General features: G+C 41.7%; 2 protein-coding genes across 2 annotated transcripts; both read left to right on the forward strand.

The window, feature by feature from the left end:
- Window positions 1–963: 963 nt before the first annotated feature.
- On the forward strand, window positions 964–8972 carry adh5 (alcohol dehydrogenase 5). The gene is made up of 9 exons (XM_083652442.1): window positions 964–1016; window positions 1897–1998; window positions 2622–2763; window positions 2865–2952; window positions 3300–3519; window positions 4271–4531; window positions 5308–5443; window positions 8350–8488; window positions 8679–8972. Exons 1-9 carry the CDS (start codon window positions 999–1001, stop codon window positions 8701–8703), a joined length of 1131 nt encoding a protein of 376 aa, XP_083508568.1. The 5' UTR covers window positions 964–998; the 3' UTR covers window positions 8704–8972.
- Window positions 8973–10239: 1267 nt separating this feature from the next.
- eif4ea (eukaryotic translation initiation factor 4ea) lies at window positions 10240–15281 on the forward strand (the record flags this gene model as incomplete). The annotated part of the gene is made up of 7 exons (XM_083651482.1): window positions 10240–10257; window positions 11413–11516; window positions 12028–12123; window positions 13346–13409; window positions 13617–13730; window positions 14245–14384; window positions 15167–15281. 7 exons carry the CDS (start codon window positions 10240–10242, stop codon window positions 15279–15281), a joined length of 651 nt encoding a protein of 216 aa, XP_083507608.1.
- Between the last annotated feature and the right edge of the window lie 1950 nt (window positions 15282–17231).

Here is a 17231-nt window from a genome sequence, read left to right on the forward strand (position 1 = left end):
GGAAACCCACAGAAACACAGGGAGACAATGCAAACTCCACACAAAGGACCTGGGATGGACCGGGGTTCGAACCTGTGACCTTGCTGTAACTTAAGGCAGCAGCGCTAACCACTGAGCTACTGTGCAGTCATGCCGGAGCTTTTGGTTAAGGCTGCTGTTTCCAACTAATCAGCTAATTCCCTATAAATGTGTGTGTGTTTGTTGGCTGGGGGTGGGGGTTAGGGACAGGGCTGAACTTTGGCATGGAGGTCAAGTGTATGTGAAGTGTAACTTGTGTTCGGGTCATTGCTAAAGGGTCGGGAATGGATTAACGAAATGCAGGGTGGCAGAGTAGGGTGGGCTGCCATGATGTGCCATCGTGCATTTCAGAAGTTTGCATATTTGGTTGCAGCTATTGCGAATTCACGCTTGTTTAACATTCTGACAGTTTGTGATATCCAAACATGCCTTCAATGTTTTCTTGGACCATCAACATCTTTCATAGATCCCAAATTAAACATCTGACTCTAGGCCTACTGAATATTTGTTGTGTTGCTCAAATATATATTTGACTTCATTTAGATATCCTATATATAAATACGGGGAAAGAAAGTGCATACTATAATTAACCAGTTGTCTTTGTTCACAGATAAAATTGCAGCAATAAAAACTTGCTTGTTGCATTTGGATGATGATGATGCACCTGCTAGTAGGCTGAACACTTTTCTTTATTTTTTTTACAAAAACATCTTTAATGTAGATGTACACAACAACAGAAAGTACAATTTCCTACTGTACACCTTTTTTTAAACATAATCTTACATGTGCATAAACATGTACAAAGTACACACACAAAAAGTACAATTTCATATTCTACGCTTTTTTCTTTTTTTCATCCCCACCCACCGGACCTTTTGTCATGCTTACGTAACACACGCTGATTGGTCCAGACTGCAAATCACTTTGGGGCCGCCGTCACCGCCCCTTTCTCTCGTGGAGTACAGTCTGGAAGAAGCAATATGGAGACAGCTGGGAAAGTAAGTGCAAACCTTACCAAATTCACGCTCTTTCTCTCTGCGTTGCAATATCCCTATCGTCTGTGGTGTTGTCGCGGTGTTTGCAAAGTCATTTGCAGCGTAAATCGTTGAGGAACTCAACTAATCCGCATGCATTATCTGCTTCCAATGAACAAGTACAAAGAAACAGTTCACCCGGTGTTACGGATCTTTTTGGTCATGTTGCAAATGGCATGCTGCTATGCTAGCGTTAACCCGGAGATACTTTTGAAAGCTACTGTCACAAAAGGGGCTAGTCTCGCCCATCCATTAAAGCAGCAAATCGTGCTTCTGTTTGTACAAGGCCACTGACAACAGTGACGTTAACCCACTAAAATGCGTCCATGCAGTTCAAATGGTGACCTGAAATGCACTACAGCAGGGCTTTTCATAGCCCTTTTCACAACTGTCTCCTCACTGCTAAGCTTAGCAAGCAGTGAGGAGACAGTTCTGAAAAGTGCTAGGGTGTTCATGTTATTCCATAGATAGACACTCAACAATTGAGCCAAGATAGCCTGATATTGCTGTTAGACATACAGACTACTACACCACATGCATAGAAAATGTCTGTCTGAAGGCATTTTATTTGTTTTTGACTCTGGGAAAGTGGGAACAAAGTAGAATTCCACAAAACTACGGTATCTCCAAACTATCTCTTTAACCAAATCACACACATTTTAGGCTATTCTATGTGGTATCCTTTTGATAACAACGAATGTAATATTTTTTCACTTCCATGCATTCACTGAGCCTCCCCTGAAACTGCTTGGAGCCCCCTTGGGGAGGCCCTCCTCACACTCAAACCCCTGCCCTACAGCGATTTGATAGGCTGCTGTTTGAACAACATTTTGCATCCTTTCAGGTGATCAAGTGCAAGGCAGCTGTAGCCTGGGAGGCTGGGAAGCCTCTCTCCATCGAGGAAGTGGAGGTCGCCCCACCTAAGGCCAATGAAGTCCGCATCAAGGTAAACCACACTTCCTCCATGCCAGAAATGCCTCACCGTTTAACAGACCAATCAGAAATTAGGTCACAGTCTTAGATTTCCCCGCCCCTGAACACATGACAAATAAATACCACAAAAAGTACAGATTATAAAAATGAATTCGGATTGAACTCATTCATTCAATTCATGAGTGTACAAAGTAAACTTTAAAAAATAAAACTCCAAAAAGCCTCAAGCTCTAATATGAATACATCACAAACCCCATAGACATTTCTATTCTACGTAACAAACTGTTCAGGCTTTGTGTGGCCAGGAGCCAATTTGACCAGTTCGAATAACGAAAACTGTTAAGACTAAAAGATTGATAAGGCCAGCTGTGAGGAAGCGGTCTTTGGAATGTATCCAGCGTTGCCTTGTTGGCCCTGTTTTTGGAGAGATGAGTAACTGAAAAACAGACATATATGATAATAATGAGTGATTACGGTATGTCAAAAAAACAGAGGCACTTTCTTTTCTGTTTAAAAACTTTAACTTCATTATTATATTAAGATCGGGCCTGAAAACATTCACATCCGGGCTTGAATCTTGTGCAACATCTGTCATTCTATCTATCTATATCCTATTGTCTGTCATGTGGCCTTCAGATCGTTGCCACAGGAGTGTGTCACACTGATGCGTACACTCTGAGCGGCAGTGACCCTGAGGGACTTTTCCCCGTCATCTTGGGTCACGAGGGTGCTGGGACGGTGGAGAGCGTCGGCGAGGGCGTCACCAAATTCAAAGCAGGTGAGGAGCTGCCGGACAGAACCCGGAATGTTTCACTCCACTTGATTATGCAAACTCTGGAATTGCTCATTAGCTGACTGACAATCCACTTTCTCTCCAAGGTGACACTGTCATTCCATTGTACGTGCCACAGTGCGGCGAATGCAAATTCTGCAAAAATCCCAAGACCAACCTTTGCCAGAAAATCAGGTAATGTAGGCTTCAGTTGTAACCGCCTTAGATTTTTGCACACCGACTACGAGAATTGTAAGGAAACTTGTCAAACTAATTCATCCTTGACTTAATGGGTTACTGACTGTGACTGTAGCTGTAAGGCTGAGCTGAATAAATTACTGTCTTTCTTATTGGTTGAACTTAGAACCTCAGTAGTTGGGAGTACTTGCAGCCTCAGGTGTCGCACCCCAGGGCGACCAAATCAAAGCTCAGTTTGTCTCTCGTCATCAGTTTGAGCTTCCGCCTACAGCCAAGTACAGAGCAGCAGTGTCGTCGTACTGATGAAAAGAAGCCCCCTCTCCCCCTGTGCTTCCACCCTGCAGAGTAACCCAAGGCCAGGGCCTGCTCCCCGACAAGACCTCGCGCTTCACCTGCAAGGGAAAGCAGCTGTTCCACTTCATGGGCACCAGCACGTTCTCCGAGTACACCGTGGTGGCAGACATCTCTCTGGCCAAGGTGAACGAGAAGGCTCCGCTGGACAAAGTGTGCCTCCTCGGATGTGGCATTTCCACAGGTTACGGCGCCGCCCTCAACACGGCCAAGGTGGGTGTTGCCATCACAGACTGCAGCCACACTGTAAGATTTGCCTCCGTAGGGAAATAGAGAGCATTTTGTTGAGGAGTTTTGTTCTAAATTGAGGTCACTGCCATTGGGAAAACGTAATACTTTCAAGTTTATTGCAAGGTGCTTGAGAGAGTAGCAAAAAGAAACAGCGCACTTACTTACAGGGATGCAAATTTGTCCGCTTTCAGCAATATCCCCCTCTTTTCTTCATTTTCCTTTTTCTTTCTTTCTTTCTTTTCTTTTCTTTTTTCACTTTCAAAATAGGTCACACTGTAAATCCAATGAGAAAATAATTTGTGTGTGGAGGGGGCGGGTCTGTTTCTCAGATGGCCCCAAATCAGATAACTGTTCATCCTTTTGAACCAAAGTGACCCTTTAGAATGATTGTTGTTGTGACACTAACTTGACCCCAATGAGTTATTTTTTGATATTATTTAAAGAAATACTACTATTTACTATTAAAACACACTTTTTCAACAGATTTCTCTCCAGGGGACTATGACCCCCTTACTCCCCTAACTATAATAAGGTCTCTCTCCCCTTTTTGACCCCTGATGATTGACCCTACATAAAAAAAAGAGTGTCACAAGAATGTCCAATAAATGTGATGAGCAGGAGAGATAAACCAAATCAATTCATACATGGATTTGATATTTGCAGAATCATTTGGTAGCACGTATGCTTTGCTATGCATGCTTATTTTCCTCTTCTCCTCCGTGTGCATGTTCAGGTAGAGCCTGGCTCTACATGCGCTGTATTTGGCCTCGGTGCCGTCGGCTTGGCTGTCATCATGGGCTGCCAGGCCGCGGGGGCAACCAGGATCATCGGCGTGGACATCAACCCTGACAAGTTTGAGAAAGCCAAGGAGTTTGGCGCCACTGAGTTTGTGAACCCCAAGGACCACAGCAAGCCCATCCAGGAGGTTCTGGTGGAGATGACTGACGGAGGGGTGGACTACTCCTTTGAGTGCATTGGAAACGTGGGAATCATGGTGAGACTGACCTTGTGTTCACACTCACTGCTAGCAATCACATCACAGTAGCATGTTGATGGCTGATTGCTAGCTGTAGTGCCAGTGGTGCTCAAGTAATGGATGGGACATAATATATAGCAATGCTAGCATGTGATTGGCTGATGATCAGCTGCAGTTGGCTATTCCACAGCAAGATATGAGGAAGCAAAAATAATTAACGGCTGCTGTTTGTCTGATTGTGGGAGTTGCGAAGACACTATAATCGAATCATTCTGAGACTAATTGCATTGGGCAGGAAGCTGGGGGCGGAGTAATATGCAAGCTTAGTTTTATATTGTATCCACAGCTCATCCTGTTTTGGTGAAAGTAGTAATTTAACAAAGCAATGTCTATTGTTATAGCTTTAGTTATGTAACGTGGAGGACGTTGCTCCACTGCTTTCCATTAGAGGGCACTATTATCAAGCAAAAGCCACACATGATTTCTCTATAACTCAGGTAGTACTTATAGTATGATGTGATTGTATTGTCCTGAAGCCTTGAAGGAAATCCACTTTGAAACGGCCAGCACAGAAAACATAATGCATAATCATATAAAGCAATAAGCAACACATAAACCAATGTTCACAAGTTAACAATGTTCATGTATCATCCCAGGTGGGCTCTTTCGTGTACTTGGGGGGAAAAAGCAAAGTGCAGAAAATCTAGTGCCCCTTGTACACAACAGTTTCCAGGCATTCATGAGTTCACAATTGAGGGGAAACCAACAATATGATGGCCAATTTATCATTTCAGCGAGCTGCTCTGGAGGCGTGCCACAAAGGCTGGGGTGAGAGCATCATCATCGGGGTAGCCGGGGCGGGACAAGAGATCTCCACCAGACCCTTCCAGCTGGTCACGGGCCGCGTGTGGAAAGGCACCGCCTTTGGAGGTGAGTGCTTGGAGGGTTTTTAGAGAAATAATCTTACTTTTGTTGTGCGAGGTTTGATGCAGTCTCTGGCTACAGGTCCACAGAATGTATGTGTCCTCAAAGCCCATTAGGCAATTTGACTTGGGATTCTTGGCAGTTCCAGAGACTAGATTAAAATCAATGGCCGATCAAGTAGGGCTGTTCGATTTTGCCTAAAAATTAAATTGACGATTTTTTCTCTCAAAACTCGATTTTCGATTTCGATTTCGATTTTTTTAAAGGTCCCAATTCGTGCAGCTGTAACCTCTTAAAAACGTGTGTCTCTGGTCCATAAAACATGATTCTGGATTAATTTGTCGAAAATATAGCAACCCCGTTTGTTGTGACGGAGTTCTCACTTCCTCATCTCGTCGCTTCCCAAGAATGGTCTGTTTCTATAATATATTCAGAACTAACAGTTCCCATTGGCCGCTGAGGGAGAGCCCGCCCCAGGCTCCCAGCGGCCAATCAGATTAGCGTCTGTGGACCAGCACGCTAGGTTGCGAGCTATCGCTAACTTAACGGTTGCTACGCTAAAGAGGACATCTCAAAATGCCTAGACTTACCGAATGCACCTCCGCAGTTGCTGGATCACGTACAGTTGGTGTCGCTCCAGCTAGAAGTGTTAATTTTGTGGCTATAGACAAAATGGTGCAGGTAGCTTGTGTGAGAGAGACCCGCGCAGTATGCTTGAGGACCATCGTGACGTCCTGATACCCTGTCTGGGGAACAGAGCGTTAGGGGGCGTGGCTTGAAGGAGACTGCAGGGGGAAGCTGGATAGGGACAAATCCAACTGTGGCAGTTCTGAGCTTGTGACCACTCATTACAGGGAGGGATGACAGCAGTATATATGCATTTACAAGTAAAAACAGCTTTTGCACGGAATGGGACCTTTAAACTATTATACTTCTCTAAACATTTGTTGCCTTGCAGAGCTCTTTTTCCCCTCTTTTTCATATTTTATGGCTTTTTTGCCATTTAATGTAATTAATTAAATACTAAATGATTATTGTAAATAGTTTTTTTATTTATTTACATTTATTTAGATGGTATTATCGCTTTCACTTGTAAGACATTCCAAGGCCTGCGATAAACAAGTATATTTGGGATAATATATGTACATATGTGTTCCAGTGTCCCAGCCATGCTATGGGCAAAAAAGCGGTCCCATGCCATCTTAAAATCGTCCTTTATCATTGACTCTAGCTAACATGTAAATGTATTCATATGATACTATTTTCGACATGAATTCTAGCCTTGTATCTGGAGAGGATGTACTTTTCCATTATCTGAGAATCATTCTGGCAGCCGTGATCACGCCTACATTTATCACTGCAAGTGCAAAGTCATACTTTGATATATTGGGCAATTCTGTGTGGTCCCCCAATAGGCATACTGTAGTCTTGGCCATACAGGCATCGCCAAGCCCAACCATTTCCCTATGTATTCTAATACTTTCTCACAAAACGGGTGAACCAGTTTACACTCCCAGATTGCATGTAAAAATGTTCCTGTTTCTGTCTGACATTTCCAACATAAATGATTGGTCATCAAACCCATCCTGTGGAGCGTAGAAGGAGTATAATAAAACCCATGTATTAACTTATACTGAGTAAATTTCCCCCTTGCCTCCTTTATATATTTCCCAGTGTTTGAAGATAGTATTTGTAACCACTCTTCATCACTCATATCACACTGCCAAATGATTCTCAGATTTTTACAGATATCTTTTTGTAATCCGTTCAAGGATTTGTAAAATATAGATGCCCCGTGTGCTATAAAAGCTAACTCCAAAAACACCACCACTGGATTCTTGCCCAGCATGAATTGGCCCTTAGTGATACAGTCTCTAATTTGTAAGTACCCAAGAAAATTACTTTTCCTTTCCAAGTCGTATTTTTGCACAAGTTCAGAGAAAGACATGGAACACTCCATCTGAATACAGATCACTTATCTTGCATATCCCTTTCATAAGCCATTGACTCCAGTAAACCTACTTTTCCCCCAATACGGACGGCAGGGTTATGCCACAGAGGCATATGAGTGTCTTAAGTGTGACACACCACACATCTGGTGTACTTCTCTCCAGGCTGCCGCCTTAGAAGAAGCCAGTACTGGATTTGAAGAGGAATCCTGTCCATTGGTCATTGATCCATGTGCAAGAACATCCAGAGGTTTAAAAGGGCTGACTAATTGCTGTTCAATTTTGATCCAACTCAGCTCCCGCCCCCTTCCAGTGTTTAACCAATCTAGATATTTCAAATGACAAATGTACAATTCTAATTTACATTGGGGAGAGCCAGTCCTCCTATGTCCCTTGGTGACCACATTTTCTTTATATTGATCCTTGGTCTCTTCTCTGTGGGGTAACCAGCATTTTACTCGCATTAATTTTCCCCCATTTATCCAAATTCGGTTTTTATCTTTTGTAGGAGTGGTTCCATACTTGAGAGCATTATTTCTGAATAATTATTAATGCCAGTAATAGTAGGATTCATATTTTATGGTCATTCAGGTAGTAATAAGATGTGAGGCAAGATGGGTACTGACTCGTATGTGTAACCTAATTAATTCTCTATCAGAAGACTAGCAGACACAGTGTTTAAACCCTCAGGTTCAGTACGCAATGTGGATTCTCACAGGTTTGTTTGGTGTCAATTCTGGTCTGCCCTGAGCTTGTGTGAAGAACGTTGGACCAACTATCCATACAAAAAAGGACATGTCTCCTTCCATGGGGGCGTTCGGTAGACCTGTGACAGATCAACAGTTTACCTGAGAGGAAGCACCTCCGTTTATGGTTAAATCTTTGATGGTAGATGTTGAGGGAAGGATGAGCATTATTCATAGAGTCCAGCTCTTGAACGGATTATGGTGTTGTCCCCCCCAGGTTGGAAGAGTGTGGAGAGCGTACCTAAACTGGTGGAAGACTACATGAACAAGAAGATGAAGGTGGATGAGTTTGTGACCCACACCCTGCCCTTTGACAAGATCAACGAGGGATTTGACCTCATGCATGCTGGGAAGAGGTGAGCACATCAGTTCTGCAATCACAGTTCTCGAAAATCTGTGCTGTGTTAATCCTCATTTCATTAGTCTCCTTTGTTTGCTTTCTAAAGCACTTGATTATGTGTTTTCTCTTGTTTTGTTGACTGTAGTTTCAGTTTTTTTATGGGTTATCTTTATCTCAGCCTAATTGGCTCTTTTTCTTCATTGCAGTATCCGCGCAGTGCTGACGTTCTGAAGTGCCTAAAACAGTCATCCATCACATCCGGCCTTTACCCGATCTCCCTTCATCGCTATAGCGCTTAATTTTCTGCACTTATTGTAATGACCCACCTCTCAGTATTAGAAGGTAATTCTTTATTCACAGCATAATACTGATTTGAAAATTGTCTCAATGTGGTCAATAATTAAAGTTTTTCAAATCGCATTGTTATTCTAATCCGTGTTTGTTGCTCATGTACTAACAAATGTGATGTTGTAAATGCTGTTTACTATTAAAATACATTTACATTTAGGCAGTTGTATAATTCTCTTATCCAGAAAGATCTGCAATGAGTCAACTGGAAGATATTCTCTGTCTGTTGCTCAAGGACACTTCTACAGGATGTTTTGTTACTGATGGCTTCGTTGACTGTTGCAGGGTTTGAACCTGTGATCTCTCTTGTTAAGAGATGTCTAGAACCACTAGGTCACCCTGCCGCCCACACAGTATGCAGACAGTAGTGCACTCAGAATGAATGATTCATCCAGCAACCTCTATCATTTCTCCAACAGTTCTAAAAGACTGGGATTGATTGAGCCGGACTGAAAAGGGACGTTTCTGTCTGGGCAGTGGGCACATAGGCTTTAGAAAGCCATGCTTAAGCAGTTGAACCTGTCAAAATCACAATCATATTTTAGATATATATTTTTTTACATTTTCATACATACATCTTTTAACTTGTTAAATACAGATATCTTTTAACTTGTTAATCTTATTGCCATATATTGTATAGAAGCCTTTTGTAAGACCAAAAATCATTTAATTACTATTATGCCACAGGGAGTACATCTAATGGCCAATTGCTCCACAGGGATGATTAAAATTTAATCTGATCTAATCTATTGTAATTGCAGGATGAGCAATTAAGTAATACCTTCTAAACAAAACTTTTCATCAGCTCAGCTTGGCATAAGTAATATGGTTTGGTATAGGTAATTCGTGAATTGCCTATCTATTGCTGGGAATTAGATTAATGAATAGTAATAATAATGTCTATTAACACTAAGCTGAAAGTGGATCACTGACTCAAACCCTGCCCTGTGACCAGCTCTATAATGGATCAATAATATGATCTAGTTTTGGTAACTTGCTAGATAGCCATTGGATAGAGACTGTAGCCTACTATGGAGAGTCCAGAGCCATCTGGGAGTCTTGCTGCAGGCAGCCTGCCTACTACCAGATATCTTTAATAGGCTATAGAAATCTAGAGTTTTTTTTTATTATTTTAAATCTAGAGATACCCCACTGCACGGTGCTCTTCTGGTCTCCTAAACGGGCGTGGTCATCAGCTTGTGATTGGCTATCGTATTGGCAATGGTATGAAACTTCATTGGCTGACCAGTCTCCTAAATGGGCGTGGCAGTGGCGAGACGATACTGGAAGTTTAGCGTGTCTCGCCCTGATATATCGGCTACTACTATGGATTCTTCGTGCGCATGCGTGATACCGTGAACCAGGTGGTCTAATCACGTATTTTAACACGCCAAAAACTGAGAATCAGATTTCCTGAAGATGGCGACCGCACTGGTGGTGAGTGTGCCACAATACATTGGTCAATCGTTAACAGACGTTTATCCTGGTAAATATGCTTTCCTCAAGCAGGTGCCCACTGCCCACTCACCAGAAGCAGTAGGCTAACAGACTAGCTACTGAGTTTTGATGTTGAAACAGACGACGTTAATTGCCATTCATTTGTAGCGCGGTCAAACGTCAACCATTTCTCACTTTGATTACATAAATTGGCTGTTTGGAGTGCATTTTCAATAGGCTATAATAAATGCTGAAGAATGTGCAGTATGTTTTATATAATTTAATCTAGTGACCACTGGCAAAAATCTGGGTTTCTCATGTGGCCCCTCGTAGATTCTCATTGGGCTTTGCACCTGTCACTCTTCATAAGGCTTATAATCACAGCCAATTAGATGTGAGCATTTCCATGTGCTCGTTAATGAGCAGGTGTTCAATGAGCAGAGTGCTCCAGAGTTGGGTTTTCACTTTTCACAGCCCATGTTGGCAGATATGCAAAATCATGATAATAGTATGATACATTCAATGATTTAATACTTGAGGAGGAGGCACACATTTGTGACACTTTTGTGATAGACACTTTTGTGTATATAGGCTACCTAACTTCTATTCCATTTTCATTGTTGTGTTTTTTGGTTTATTCTATGCTTCCTATAATGTCTCTATGTTTATATTCTTTCCTATCTGAGTGTGAGCAAATGTAGCATGACCTAATTTCCCCCTTGGGATCAATAAAGTTATTCTGATTCTAAAATCTTCCAGTAACATTCTCAAATTTGTTTCAGATCTCACTGTATTAATCATTTTGACAACATAATAAGTCACTATAGTAATTATTTATTCACAAGATTCTGTACTCTTAACAAAAAAAAGTCATCCATATTTGGGCGAAGTTGCAGGAAAAAGTTGCTTACCGGTATGTTGTTGAAACCAATATATTTTCGTTGGCAATTACAGCCTTCATTACATTTGCAGACATAACAGAGTAGAGGGTAAAATTAATAGCTGTTTGTTTCTTATTGCTGTGTTGTGCTGAAGGTGTGCCCCCCCCAATTCAAACCCTTTTATGGGCTGCAAGGTTGTGACACTTTACTGCCCCATCCTGCTTTTAGATCAATATATGTATTTTTAATTATGGTACTATTATTGTTTTTATAGGTGTCAACTTTGATTGCTTCGAATGCTGAGAAGGAAAAATGTGAAGCAATCAGTCAAAAGATGATAAGGCCTGAAGCATACATCAAACATCCATTACAAAACAAGTAAGTTGTACATTTGATTGTGGAATGCACTGAGCCAACATGGCGGATGAAGGTGATTAGGGATGCACGATATATCTGCAATCATATCGGTATCGGCCGATGTTAGTCATTTTTTAACATATCGGTATCGGTCCGATGTTGCAATGTTAATATCGGTTATCATTATCAGCCAAATTCTTCACATTGAGATGAAATAATGCAGTAAATCTATGATTTATGGGCTTTTCCAAAGGTTTTGGAAATAAAGAAATGCATTACGTTTTCAAATTTAGTGTTTACATGTGTTTTTCAGTATGTACAAAATGTGATTATCATAGAAATGTGGTTTTATACAGATCATATCGACATCGGGAAACATCGGTTATCGGCCATAACAGCAATGTTAATATCGGTTATCGGCATCGGCCAAAATTTTCATATCGGTGCATCCCTAAAGGTGATGCACTGAGCCAACATGGTGGATGAAGGTGATGCACTGATAGCCCAACATGAATGACTCTTTGAATTGCAGGTGGGCTCTTTGGTTTTTCAAGAATGACAAGAGTAAAACATGGCAACTCAACCTGCGTCTCATCTCCAAATTTGACACCGTGGAGGACTTTTGGGCGTAAGTATATTGTTGTTAAATAAGTGACCAGACTAAGGGCTACTATGCACAACATGGCACAATATCAAACTATATATTGTGTAGATGGGCGCGGCCTGGGGTCCTTCAGGCTAGAGCGAGGTGCTCGCCGCAGGCGAATGACATGCAGCGCACAGGCCTTGAGGCGTCCTCTCTGCCCATGGTAGGATTGCCTTTACTCCGGGAGGGTCTGCTGAGACGTAGGAGCCCGGCCTGGAGTCACGCACACAGGGCCTTAGACCCTCCATGCACCGAAGGGTCTTACAATACTGCGGTGTAGCACTAACTATTGTAGCGGATTTGGCGTGATCAACCCTTCCACGGGCAACGTTGCAGGCGGAGTAGGAAGGCTGATCCGTGAGCGGCTGCTTCTGGGATGCGGGTCGGGGTCTTAATCGGCCTCGGCTGGGTCTACTGGGCGAGGGTGTATGATGTTGACAGACCCGAAACACCTTACGACCCCAGCTAACATTACTGATGATGCGTCCCAGCGCATGCTGTAGCATGTATTTTAAACGTGTAGTATTGTAATGTAATGTAGTAAAATGTGTAGTATCTAAATGACGTATTATGTAACCTATGTTGTGTGTAGATTATGATGTATATGACTGATGATGCTGTGTAAAGCCCTGAGATGTGCTTGTGTGATGAGGGGCTATAAACTGAACTGAGTTTTGCTCCACCATTTGGGGAGAAAATGACGACTTAGAAAACAACTTTCTAGCAAGCCAATTAAGACGTTTGATTGAACCTTTTATATACCGTATTTGGAAATATTAAATAATTAACTTCAAAATAATTATACACCCCCCCCCCAATTAGCAATATACACTTTTGGAAATTAACTTTTCCTATGTAGTATTTTGTTCCTGCTGTGCCTACTTGATAGTGTATCTTTCACGGTCCCTTGCACGTAGCCTTTTATTGTAATGCCCCGTCCCTTAAATTATTCACACTGTATGCTTTGGAGAATAATTTGAAGTGATGCAGGGTATGAAATCCTCAGCTTCAAAGTTGGTGGGTTTTTTGTCCTGTTAGAGCCACATTTAATTGTTTTGAGTGTCTTGTGTTCTGGAAGGCGACTAAAAGAGATTGGAAGAAGTGCTATCATTGTTAAAAAGCTTGTTCGACCACTATGTCTGACACAGTTATACGCTTTTCTGTTACATACTTTTAAAATGTTTTACCGTCTTTTATTTCCTAGTTTATATAATCACATTCAACTATCGAGTAACTTGATGTCTGGCTGCGACTACTCACTGTTTAAGGTAAGGGGCCTTTGCTTTTGCGCCTGTCTTTTTGCTGGTGATGACATTGCATGACTTGACGCATGTCGTGCCAAGGCTATCTATACCCATCCAGACTGAATAGGGCAAATGGAGTATGTAGACGAGGCATTGGTTTGAGCTGTTTGCTATATGTTGTGACCTATTGGGTAAATACACCCCCCTCTCACACATTTCTTCTGGAAATAGGATGGAATCGAGCCCATGTGGGAGGATCAGCGGAACAGACGAGGCGGCCGCTGGCTGATCACTATGTCCAAGCAGCAGCGCAGGGCGGATCTGGACCGGTTCTGGTTGGAGACGGTAAGTTCAGCCTCACGCAAAAGGTCTGATACGACCCTTGCTACCCAAACGGGACAGAACAGAAACGCTCCGGTGTAGCCATGCTGTCATTACTGTAGATAGTATTACTGTAGTTAGTAATATCATTCTCAGTCTTAACTTGAAAATTCACACGCTAAAACCAGTTTAGGAGATGAGGACCAGTGCTCACAGATCAGGAACACAGCAGCATCGAATAGGAGGGCACTGGAGCCACACGGAGCATCTTAAATAGTCTATTTGGTGCAGACATCAACACACTCACTGGCGTCTTTCATTCTCAGTCTTATTTTATTAACTACCTGTGGTAACCAGCCTATCGGCAGGAATTGCTTGGATGTGTAAAAATCCCAACTAGGGACAAGAGTTGTCAATTGTCAATAGCGATAAACTGTGCAGCACATCAGTTTCATGCACTGTATGTATTGGAACTATGTCAATCCCTATCAAATAAAATTCATTTGTCAAAAATAAATCCATAATGTTTTTCCTGCAGCTCCTGTGTCTTGTGGGCGAAGGTTTTGACGAGCACAGTGATGACGTGTGCGGGGCCGTCATTAACGTCCGAGCTAAAGGAGATAAAATAGCAATATGGACCACCGATTATGAAAACAAAGATGCCGTCACACACATAGGGTAAGCTGACGTGACCATTAATTATTGGTAGCTAATTACCAAGAATAAAGAGAACATTAACAGACTGTCAGTTAGAATAAATGGAAGACTTGCACTGCTGACTCGATAACACCCATAGCTCTTTAAGGTCCACTCAGCAAAATGCTGAAACCATATTGGACTCCCCAACAAATTAACAAAATTACTTTTGCATAATGAGAGCAATAACAAATTACCAGTTAAATGCTTTAATTTTCATACATAAGCGTTGTATGGCATGGGGTTATCCCAGCACACAAAACCCCATAACAGTTTATTACAGTTAGTCATTCTTTCTGGTATGCATTGTGTTCATTAACCAAAGCTTCCATTATGGGAAGATGCAGAAGCAGGCAGCACACCCAAGTTTGACCAAATAGGGAGAAACCATTTGCGTGGGGGGGGGGGGGGGGGGGGGGGGGGTGGATAAAACATAGGCTACATAGCAAAACACAATGCAAACTAATGCAAAACAGAAAATAACTTTTTTATATGCCCTCCCCTCCTATCTCAAAATAAAATACCTAGCCCTCCCCAGTACTAAAAATAAAAATGCCCCCCCCCCCCCCCCCCCTCTTTTGTTTACCTCCACCACCCGACCTAAATATCAGACAGTCCCTAGGCTTTGCTGATTTTGTTTTATTTTTTAAATGTGGATTATCTATTGATCACTCATGTGCCTATACTGTATGGCCTTCTCAAGAGTTGTTGATTTTGTCTCACAAATATTACATGATGCATGTTTGTGTGCTGTGTCTTTCTAGGCGTGTGTATAAAGAGAGATTAGGTGTTCCCCTAAAAGTGATCATCGGATACCAGTCGCATGCAGACACGGCCACAAAGAGCGGCTCCTCCACCAAGAACAAGTTTGTTGCCTGAGGACCCATTACCCAAGCTCATTGAACATGCCTTTTCTTCTCTTAAGTTTACATTGTCTCCGCAATTGTAATTGGCATGTTCGACACCAACAAACTACAATTGGATTTGAAGCAGAGATAAAAAAAAATTAAAAAAAGCCTCCTTTTTGTTTACCAGCTGGGTATCATTTAGCCAAAGCTTTTGCTGCTATGAGGTGATGAGCAGTTACGTTGGAGCACCAACAGAGAACCCTGTTTTGTTTTGTTTTGTTTTGTGGTGGAATAAAGATTACTGAGTGAAGGATGTTTTGAGGCCCAGTTTTCATTTTCAACAGCAGCTGCACATCTCTTGACACTTTAATTTATCCAGCCCAAGGGTTTTAGTTCAAAACAGATGATTGTTTCAGTGCATGGGAATCAGACCGGACTTATCAGGGTGACTTAAATATCATATTTAAAGCTGGAATTAAGGTTGTAAAAAAACGGAATTCTCAAGATGTTGTTGTCCCTTATTTGTAACTTTTTTCCTTTTTTGTTGTAGTTCCAATTTAAAAAGGTAAAAAAAAAAATGCACTAAAGGTTTACAAGACTGTGGCATTCTTTGTTATAATATTGTACTTGTAACCAATCATCAGTTTATTATAATATTAATATTTATTTTTCAGATCTTTCTTTCACCTACACTGCTTAAAGTGAACATTGAATTAACAAGGAAGGATTGTTCATCTACTGTAGTTGCTCAAAATGACCACTGAAACAAATGGTCTAAGTAGTAGACTTTCAAAACTGAGCTGTTTGGTTGTTTTTGCTCATTCAGATAAATGTCTGAAGTTTTATTAGTTTAAAATTGAGCTCAGTGAGTAGATTTTGCATAAAGCATTTTCTGCCATGGTATGTCTTTAAGGGCATGAATACCTTTGTTCTTTGCTGAAATGTATACATTCCTTTTGAGTGCACAAGATTCTTGGATGACATCTACTGTACGCCACTTCTGTCATGCCATATACCGTGTTAATGTTCTTCTGGTTCATGACGTAAAACCCCCTCCACATTTATAGTGTTTGTGTGAGATTACCAATTGATTGGGGTGACTGACTGTGCCTTGAATGTATAGGCCTATCTCTGAACAGTAAATATGAAAGGAATGTAAATAAACATACAGTGGATTGTGTTCTCAAAACATGCTGTTTTGTTTTTGATTATGAGCTGATCATTTTGGATATAGCATTGGTTGAATCAGAGCAGAATACTAGTAGGCTATATTTAAAATGTTTGACTATTATGATTTCATCTAAAATAAACCGTGACAATCGGCAAAATAACATCTATGAATCTAATGATTCATAGCTGAGATAATGATAGATTGTTTTGATGCCAGAAATTTGGAGGGGGAAATGACTGGTTAAAGAAATTGTAAGCATGGCCTTCACTGTAAGCAAAAAGAGAAAAGCTTTAAAATCTTTATAGGCTACATGAGACCCAATAATGATATACATATATTATATGATATACCTTCTGACCTTTAGCAGCAGTTGCATGAAGGGACCACAGAGCCACTCTGCTGATGACTCCACACGTTTTCAGACAGGGAGGAGGTGATCTATGACTTTGAAATTAATCGTTACAAATCTATCTCATCTCACACCTTTGCTCTATAATTGGCTCTCTAGGACTCTGTGACCAACTTAGTTTCGGCCATTGACTGGCATCACGCATGGCTTGGCATTCTGCTCTTCTCATATCAGGTGAGTTGTAGTTTCAAATAATGACCAACATCAATTTGGTTTTGCTGCCACCTCTCCTCTCTGTTTTTCACTGATACTATTCTGATACCCGTTGGAGCATGCTCTGTGTGTGTGTGTGTGTGTGTGCGCCACCTGCTGGATGCTGTGGCTAGTGCTATCACTGAGTGCTGATACCCATTGTAGCATGCAATCACTGACGGTCGGTCTGTGTCTGGTGGGTGGGTGTC

The sequence above is a fragment of the Poromitra crassiceps genome (genome assembly GCF_964638095.1).
Source record: "Poromitra crassiceps genome assembly, chromosome: 15".
Lineage (NCBI taxonomy): Eukaryota > Metazoa > Chordata > Actinopteri > Beryciformes > Melamphaidae > Poromitra > Poromitra crassiceps.

Coding starts and splice junctions, on each gene's coding strand:
- adh5 (XM_083652442.1), top strand. Junction 2,764..2,864: donor CGTCACCAAATTCAAAGCAG/GTGAGGAGCTGC, acceptor TTTCTCTCCAAG/GTGACACTGTCATTCCATTG. Junction 2,953..3,299: donor AACCTTTGCCAGAAAATCAG/GTAATGTAGGCT, acceptor TCCACCCTGCAG/AGTAACCCAAGGCCAGGGCC.